The sequence below is a fragment of the Chaetura pelagica genome, unplaced genomic scaffold, assembly GCF_000747805.2.
Source record: "Chaetura pelagica isolate M959 unplaced genomic scaffold, ChaPel_1.0 scaffold341, whole genome shotgun sequence".
Classification (NCBI taxonomy): domain Eukaryota; kingdom Metazoa; phylum Chordata; class Aves; order Apodiformes; family Apodidae; genus Chaetura; species Chaetura pelagica.
This window is the reverse complement of record NW_009952151.1, coordinates 252,692-262,050: the sequence shown is the minus strand read 5'-3', so window position 1 is coordinate 262,050 and position 9,359 is coordinate 252,692. Positions and strand designations below refer to the sequence as shown.

At 46.5% G+C, this 9,359-nt stretch overlaps 1 protein-coding gene across 1 annotated transcript in view; it reads left to right on the top strand.

Annotated features, from left to right (window-relative positions):
* Positions 1-6,617, top strand: part of TMEM212 (transmembrane protein 212) — a 6,982-nt gene extending 365 nt beyond the window's left edge. Inside the window, 3 exon segments of the mRNA XM_010006816.1 lie at positions 790-935; positions 6,401-6,454; positions 6,456-6,617. Coding sequence (XP_010005118.1) covers positions 790-935; positions 6,401-6,454; positions 6,456-6,617 — 362 coding nt within the window.
* The last annotated feature ends 2,742 nt before the right edge of the window (positions 6,618-9,359 follow it).

Below are 9,359 nucleotides of genomic sequence, written 5' to 3'. Positions count from 1 at the left end.
GGGCAACATCCAGCCCTCATCCCCTGGAAATCAAAGGCCTTTCCCCCATCATGCCCAGGAGCAGATCCCAGGAGTCACCTCCAGAGCACCTCTCAAAGCTCTCAGTGATGTTACCCAGAGCAGAGACACCAACAGCATTAGCTGTGCCATACACCAGCTTCCAAGTCACAGGCTAGAGCCTATTCCCTCTACATTTCCCTGCTACAAACACATTACAGCACCACTGGCTCTCCCTGAGAAAGTGGTCGGGCTCCAGAGGATGCATCCCTGTCCTGCAGTCACCTCAGGCACCCAGGGAGCTGATTTCATGGTGGCTGTGATGGGAAAGTCAGTGCTAGAACCAACAACCCCAGCTGATGTCAGCAAGTTTCTGTCTCTCCCTGCACTGGGCAAGTAAAGACCTCTTGGGAAGACAGATGAAGGAGCAATTCAGAAATCACAGGATGGGCTTTCTGCAGCTGAAAGCAAAGAGCAACCAGTCTGGAAAAAAACCCCAACCATATATTCCTAGGGGTGAAGGGGCCTTATTTACTGCACTGTAATACCTTCTGTTTCTGTACGAGCCTCTAAACAGAACAGTGCTTCATCGTGCCAGGTAAACAGCTCTCACATGCCATGGCTACAGTCTCTAAGGAACTTCTGTTTATTATGAACCATCTGCTTTGGCTTTAGCTACAAACCCTCCCTGTGAATTCAGCAGGGAGAGGCTCACAATGAAAGTAAAAATCTGGTATGAAGTTAGCAGAGGGAGACATTACCTTTGGGATTATAACCTTTCTTTTTGCCCAGAACTTTTGCTTTTTTCCCACTGTTTTTCTCCTAAGCCCTGGTTCATTGGATGAAGCATTTACCTCACCAGTCCCATTTGGAGCAGAGCTTTGATGGGCAGAAGTGTTATCAAAGGAAAGATGTTAGTGATGCTACAGAGACTTAAAGTCAGTTATGTCTGAACTGTTAATTGTCTAGCTCTTGTGAAACCTCTTGAAACAGAGAAATACTTGGAATTACATGAAACTAAAGTGAGAGATGCTCTGGAGGCACATGATAAGTTTCCAATTTGCAGTAAATATTGATGTATTGATTACCATGATCTGCTGGTTTTTAACATCCCTTTACAGAGAAACCCCAAACTTCCTCATTCTGAACCAAACTTGGATTGCTAAGAGGGTATAAATGTAATTTACCACCCCCAGGGTTATTCTGGTGTAATTGAGATAATTGGTTAGCTCTTTTCTTTGCGTAATTTGCAAAGCTTTTGCATTTCCAAAGGGATGTTGTAAGTGATGCAATGAGACAAACACAAGCTCAGGTAAAAGCTCAGGTAGGCAGGTGGCCATGAAATCTTTACCCTCTTCACTGAGAGCATAATGCTTGCCTGGTGCCTCCTCATGGAAACTGGCTGGTTGCACAGTGTAAAAACTACTGAGGTTATATTGGGATGAGACCCTGTAGCTGCAAGGGTTAAGAGGTGCTGGTGGCCCTGTGGCAGCAGGTGAAGTTGAGTCAAAAGTGGGGCTGGAGGAAAAGAGAGTCTTCTCCACCTCACCCCAAGAGTTGGAGAGAAAGATCTCCAGATGACATGGTAGAATTCTGGTGATTTGGATGGTATTGATGTAGCCTTTTAGTTTTATATCAGTATATTCCCACTGCATGGCTGGTAAACCACAAACCACTTTGTTCTTTTCTTTTTCATCCAAAAGGAGAAAACATTGTTCACAGCACCATCATTCCTGATTTTCTCAACCCGTGGATTTGACTGCAGGACTTTATGGCTTTCCTACCCTTCCATCAACCTTGGGATGTTTATTTCCCTTCAAACATAGCTGTTTGCAGCATGCTAACAAGAACTGAAGCTCTTTTAACACAGCTATTTGTTTACTGAACACATCAAAGCCTTTTTTTTTTTTCCCCCCACAAACCTTCCTTGAGTCAGGACAATCTGCAAACAGCCAAGCAAACCCCAGGAGTGCTTTGTGTAGAGCAAAGCAAAACCACAGAGCACTGAAGAGACAGATATTCTCTTATCTGAGATCCTAAACTTAGCTCTGCTTCATCTCTCACTCTTCAGCTTCTCAAGCTATTTGCTCCTAAGCGAGAGCCCTACAGCTTCAGCAGACCTTCCAATTGCCTTCCAGTGGGGTGGGAGGACACAACAGCAAACATGGACAGTGGCAGGGACAGCAGCTAATCTAAAACAAATATTTTGTAACATCCACGAGCAGATGCATTTCCTGGTTCCCCTTTGCTGGTGGAGATGCTGTGCCACGTTCACAGAAAGTGGTGCTCTGAGGTTTTTTTCCATTAGGTCGTGTGAGCTTTTGGTTCAGAGCCAGGCTGTGGGTGCTGGGCAGTGCACAGTGGAGGAAGTGACAGATGTTGGCAGCAAATTAAATAACAAGATCTGCTGAAAATAAAGGAGCATCCTTTTTACGGGTTTCCTAGTTGCATGGAGGCTGTTTTAAGACCAATTGGAGTCCCACTCCTTACAGGGAAAACAGGATTATTCCTTCTATGGAATGTAAGGCAGTGTAACCATCACCACTGGTATTTCCAGTCATACTTCAAGTATTTGCCCCACCCCAAGCATAACCCACCAGTCAGAGCCTAGCAGTAGGCTTCAGAGAGCATTAAGCACTGGCAGTGCATCACAAGAAGAGCTTCCATGGAGGAAAATCTAAAGTCTCTTCATGAAGGACCTACTCAAGTAGCACCAAGAGACCTTCAGGAACTGTGCAACCAGTCAGCTGTCATATGGACAACAGAGGAGATGAGAGCAACAAGGAGGACAGGACTAGAACTGGCAATAGGGTTCTTATTCCACAAGGAAGCAACTCACCCCAACTCGCATTGGCTGAAGGTTCTGGAGCAGGCAAATGCCCAAGGCTTTCCAGGAACTGGGAATGGCAACGTGCAAGGTCAGCGAGGGTCAGTAATTCAGATCTTCATGGACAAGGTACAGGTAATGAGAAATGCTGGCTGTATCTACTAAGGGCATTTTAAGCAAAATACAACTTACTTCTTAATCACCTGGGCTACTAAGGGCATTTTAAGCAAAATACAACTTCTTAATCATCTGGCTGGGGGTGTACTTCACCCCATCACAGCAGGAGAAGACAATTTGCATGACCTGGTGCTCACAGCAGGGTGGAGGAGACCCATGCGTGAGGGGCTGGGTGACAAAGGATGTGCTGTTCAGCAGCTCTTACCTCTGACAACACCAAGAGGAGATGCAGGGGGAAAGGAGCACAAACCTTTCTCCTTCCACTCGCTTTAAACCAGGCAAGAGGTGCTGGTACAACAGGGTGCAACCAAAGAGGATGCAAGACATTGGTTTTGGCAACTTGCCTCAAGTTCAGGTGCTGCTGAGCTTAGATATGGCATCTGGCTCAGGCTCCCAGGAGTGAGGGAGAAAAAGAGCAACTGTTCCCTGGTCCCAGGATCCCCAGTAGGCTGGGAGGTGGGACCTGGCCCCATCAGTGATGCAGCCAGGACACAGCCCCTCAGGACCCAGCACTCAGGTGACTCCTGCAGAGCACTTTGAGTCTTACCTTAAGAAGTAAACCAAAATGGCCAAGCCTTAAGTAAAAACTCAAAAAATGGTTTTACACACATTCGACTTCAGAATAGAGCATAAAATTTCCTGCCAGAGAACTTAAAACAAACTGGAAACTGATCATCTACTCATTTGAACGATGTGCCTGGAGCTAAACCAGCAAGGCTGAATAATCTCCCTGATGCTTTCATCCTTCTGCAATTTTTGCTTTGTTCCATCAGCCACATGTGTGTTAAGTGTAAATTGAAGGGCTCTTAGCTGGAAAAGCAGATTGTGAAAAGGGCTTGGCCCTTGTCTTATAATCCAGCTTCAGTATTACAATTACTCTTAATAGCAGTCTTATTTTGTTGTATTATTTATTCTGGCTACAACCCTCTAGGATCCCTTGAAGGCTTTTTTTTCCTGGTGGATTTAGCCAACATCCACTCATGAATCCAGATGTTTCTGCTTTTATCCACGGGAATTTTGTGGTATGGATATGCCAAGATTATAACTTCAGGCTCAGCCTCCAGACAAGTATTTTTCAAATTCTCCAAATCAAAAAATGGAAAGTGCCATGAAAAAGCTGAGCCTTGCTGCACTTAGCATGCCAGGATGGAAATCAAACCACAGGACAAGATTGCTCAAGGTTCTGGATCTGCATGGATACAGCCTCCTGCATCGCATCAGAAGTTACAGCCCAGATTGTGCTGTTCTCTGTGTTCTGGGAGGCAGATTCTTGCCTGTAGCACATCTTCAGCTCTTCTTTCCATTCAACAGCCTGAAGACAGGAGCAAACATACATGTGGGTCCAAGATGCTTACACTGGAAAACAGATAACTCACTGCAAGCAGGAGTCACTGCTGGTGCTTTGAGATGACTGAAAATATGCCTGTGTATGTCAACTCCCCATCATCAACACAGCCCCTACCCAGTCACAACTGGTTCTGAATTAAGGGCAGTGACAGAATGTACCCTGCCCTGATGAGGAGCCATGGAAGAGCTCATGCCTGTGACAGTGTTTTGGATGAGCAACCAAACACAAACTCATTCCTTGTCCAGAGTGACAAAAGCAGCAAGAAGCAGACATTAAACTCACCTTCCTCTCCATGCTGCACTGCTTGGGGTGTCCTTCAGGCACTCCATCCATGGCCTCATGGGCTTCTTCCTTGTTCCATGTTCATCCATGTGAGAGCCCTGACTGAAGTAATTATGTAATGGTGGCTGTGCCAGTGCAGTAGTTGGAATAGTGTCCCTGTTAGTGATGGCCATGTGCTTCCAAGTGCCCCAAGTGTCACTCAGGAGCACGACAGCAAACACAGCAGGTACACAAAACATTCACAGAAACATCCTGATTGGAAAGGACCTTGCAGATCAAATCCAACCATAACCTAAATCGACTAACTGTGACCTTATCTACCCATTCAGTGCTCAAATCATGTCCCTAAGCACTACATCTATATTCCTTTTAAACACTTCCAGGGATGGTGACTCCACCACCTGCCTGGGCAGCCTTTTCCAATGTCCAACCACTTTTTTGGTAAGTAAATTCTAATATCTAGTCTAAATCTTCTTGCCAAAAGCCCAATGAAGCTATAAACATGATCTGCCTGCAGCCACACTGGGCAGAAAAAAAGATGCAACAGTCCACACAGAAAGTGAATATTAGCTCTTCCTCTGGGACATTCATGACTGGCCTTGATAGCACAGGGCCCTGCTTCTGCCTCTGCTCTGACCCTTTAAAAACCACTCTGTGCACTGGACCAGGGAGAAAAGAGTGGTTGTTCTAGTCTGGGAGAGAGGAGCCCTTTCCCCTCCCCAGAGGCTGGTGCACAGCAGCTGGTTATTGCTTGCTCTAACAGCATTAGTTCTTTACCTGCACAGTTCCTGGATCAAAGGAAGTATAAATTATTCCTAAAAGCTCTTCTAAGGCTTCCCCCAGCGTGGAAAAGCCTCTCAGCAGGCACAAAGGATGGAGCTGGCTCTACAGCAAATCCCTTTGGGGCAGGGACATGCTGGGACAAGGAGGCAGGAGAGCAGAGGGCTGAGCAGCTGGCACCCAGCCTTGAGCCTGCTCCTGCCCCTCTGCTTCATCCCACCCACCGACCCCACAGCTGAGCTCAGCCACCTCAGCATCCCCCTGCATGGAGCTGCTGCCTCAGTGCAAGGTGCCATCAGCTGGGGTGACAGTCCCAGGAGTCTCTACAGTGTCACAGGCAGGAGGTGGGACCAGCAGAGTTAATCTGGACAATGCATTTGAAAGGAAAAGCACTTCTCCTGTTAATACCATGGATCAGCTGTGCAGTGCAGGGCTTGCAGAGGGTGCACAGCAAATATCCCACCAGCACAGTAGTCCTGCCTGTTCTTATCACGTTTTGTTTTATAATGAGAAACTTCATTAGTCTTCAAGTATGCAGTTTTAAAATTTAAAGGCCACCCAACTGTACTTGCTATACAAACTGCCTAAATTTACCTGTTCCAATTTATTCTTCTAGTATTTTTACTAAAAATATTGTTGAAACAACTTTGTTTTCCTCATTTAAAAAAAGTCCACATTTTTCTTTAATAAGTTCATGACATCCAAGCTACTAATTTTCCTTGCCATCACATCCATTTTTGGACACAGAATAAAGGAGATTAAATATAAAAAACAGGGTTGTGTGTTTTTTTTTCCCCAAGCTGGAAATGAAGAAATGCAAAAAAAAAAAATTGTGAGCTCTTTAAAGCTTTTATAAAATTCTCTCAGCAGGTCAGAAAAGTGATAAAATGCTTTTGTCTCCACTTCAGTGGGAGGCTCATCTTGCCTTCAGCACTCCGAGCATCCTGGGTGCCTCAGTGCCATTTACTGCTGCCATTGCTTCTCCTCAGCCCACACTTGCTGGGATCACTGGGATCAAGGAGCTGGGTTACTCAATTCCATTCCCCATTCCCTCTACTGACTTCCCAAAACCTCTGCAAAGACCCATCACACTCTAAATGGTACCACCTCACCCTGCAAATACTAGACCTGAGCTTGCGTTTGGCCACAGTCTGTGCATCTTTGGGTTCTTGTGATAACTTCTGCTGCTTCAGTTGGGACAGTTAAGCATGAACATTGGTCATGGCTGGGAGGGTGGGTTGCTGCCTGGCACTTTGGTTGAAGTGGCACTGGGGCATGAGGGGTGCAACAGGACACATCTTTAGCATATCCAGCCTGAGCCTCTGAATATAAAGGCTGGGCAAAGTTTTATGGAAGTTATATAGTTTTCTTTTGACATGACAGAAGCAGAACCTGCAGATCTGCCTTTCTGCTCTTCCTTACGACTGCAAGTGCTGCGCTGGCATCAAGGCACAGAGACCTTCACCTCTGCAGACACTGAGCTGTCACCTTGCCAGCAAAGGAGGCATCAGAAACAACCGCCAGCCCCCAGCACACCATCTCTGCTCCGGGTGGAGCCTCAGGCAGCAACACCTCTATGGCATCAGAGGATAAAAAGTGAGGACAGAACCAGTATGAGGAGGAGGAACAGGCCTTTGGGAGACCTGGAACAGAACCTGAGCACCAAGCTCCTGACCAGCTCCTGCATGAGGCACAACATTGATTTCCAGCCCTGACATACCTCCAAGCCCACATACCCTGGTGCAGACATTCCCAGGTTTTCCCATACTGGGCAAAATCTCACCTGCTCTGCATCTGATCCTTGGGGTTTGGTTTTTCCCCTTTAACCTTTGTTTGGAGCTAGCCTTGAATGCATGAAAGTAATGGTGTTTCCATGACAACAGCCCCAGAACCAGCCTCCTCAGGGACATCTAAAGAATCAAAACATGGCCAGGGCTTCCTCTTGATCCAGTGTCACTTCCCATCATCCCACAGCCCCATCCCACCACCTCTCCCTTATCTCTTGAAGTAGATAGCAAGCTATTTGGGCAGAGCTCTGCCTGCTTTGGTACTGCCATCATTTAGGGGAGGGCAAGTCACACTGCACCAGTGACATGCAAGCAGGTATCAGACCATGAGATCAGTTTCTGGGACAGCAGAAGGACCAAGAGTCTGCAGTCCAGAGGACTGGACAGCTGTTGGATTTTTTAATCCTCTCAGCTTTATTAGTAAGATTAATAATTTCCACACCCTCTCTGGTATTTTAGGGAACATGAAGTGACTCTTTGTTATTCACAGGCACAGCTTGGCTCCCAACACACAGCATCTCCCTCTCCCCCCTTCAGCAAAGCCCTGCAAGTGCTAAACCTTCTGGTCCCAACCCAGCAAAGCATGCAATGAGCACCACCCAGACTGGAGGCATCTCCAGAGGTGTCCTCTCCTCCAGCAGGGTAGGATACCAGCCCTTGGCAGAATTGGGCCCTGCTTGCCCAAGCATTTTCTCCCACAGGCAGCACAGCCAGTACCTTGCCCAGAAAACAGCTCCAACCAAGTGCCCAATTGATCCACTGCTCTTGAGGCTGCTCCAAACCCCCATCCCTTCCCTGCAGCACTTCTGGCTGCCTTCAGAACAAGATTTATGAGGGTTATCCATGGATGCAGCTGCAAGAAAAAGTCCAAAAGCTTTTTGTTGCAGCACCACAAGTGGCAATAAACCAGCAAAATGCTCTTGGCAAAGCTGCTCCTCACCCAAGGGCTGCAAGCAGGACACCCAAATGCAGAAAGCAAGCTCTGAAGTGGGACCTGAGGAGGCAGGGTGGATCCATGCCAACCTGACCATGGGGTTTCATTTAACAAGCACAGATTTAAGTGTGGAAATCAAATATGAAACAGTTGTAGCCAGCATTGTCTGCATTCTTGGAGTGGCACTGAACTAGCAGAAAGAAAAGAACTGAGACACTGGCCCAGACATGCTCCAGCTGTCTGCAACCACCTCTTCCCTCCTCCACTGAATGTAACCATTCAGCTTGTTTTCATTTCATTATTGAATGTTATTTTTGCAACCTGGGAAAAGAATAGAAAAGAGGGGGGAAGTCCTTAAAATGCTTTTGGATTTATTTGTAAGAACTAGACCTTTTCTTCTCTTCTAATCAGAGATAAAGTACACTTTCAGAAGTGCAGGAGGCCTGTGGTACTATTAGTTAAGCCTTTGTTTCTCACATAATGTCCTTTATCTCAGAGGCAGCAGCACTTGCATTGCAGTGGTTATTCACTGAAGTTGGACTCATTCAGCACTGAGCAACATGCAATTAAACAGCCCTATCAAACACCCACAGGGTGAGCAACAGCTGCCTACAGGTAACCTTACATTTCACTCCCCTGCCAAATATTTTGGCTCTAGCCATATAAATCCTTGTTTGCACATGGGGGCAGGTCCCTTCTCCATCACCCTGGGTAGGTAGGAGGCTCTTCTTCAGCAGGCACAGTGCAAGTCAAGCTTTTAATGAGCTGGTTAAAAGCCTGTTGCTGCAGATGGCTACTCATGGGAGTGCTTCTTCACCTGCCCGTGTCAGCCCTTGCCCAGCTTCCCTTTCCTCCTCTGCCTTCCTCTCTACAGCACAGCTTATTCATTTTTAATGTTAAGAAAAATTCACATCCAAGATGTGATAATTTATTTTCCCTCTCTTTAGGCCAGTTTTGCTGGATGAGGAAATGCCAGCACACATCACCCATTTCCCCCAGCAGTGACACTCCATCCCATGAAGAAGTCCAACACTTGCCAAACAAAGGCCAGGGCTATATAGCCTCCTGTATTGGGAATTCTGTTTGTGCTGGACTTCTCCAGAAAAATCTTCCCTCTGTTTTGATGTTGACAGACTTCAACATAGCAGCAAATTTTTCCATGGCAAAAGCAGGATTCAGGGTGCTTCTTACCATTATATTTATCTTCCTCTTGGGTACAAAGGCATA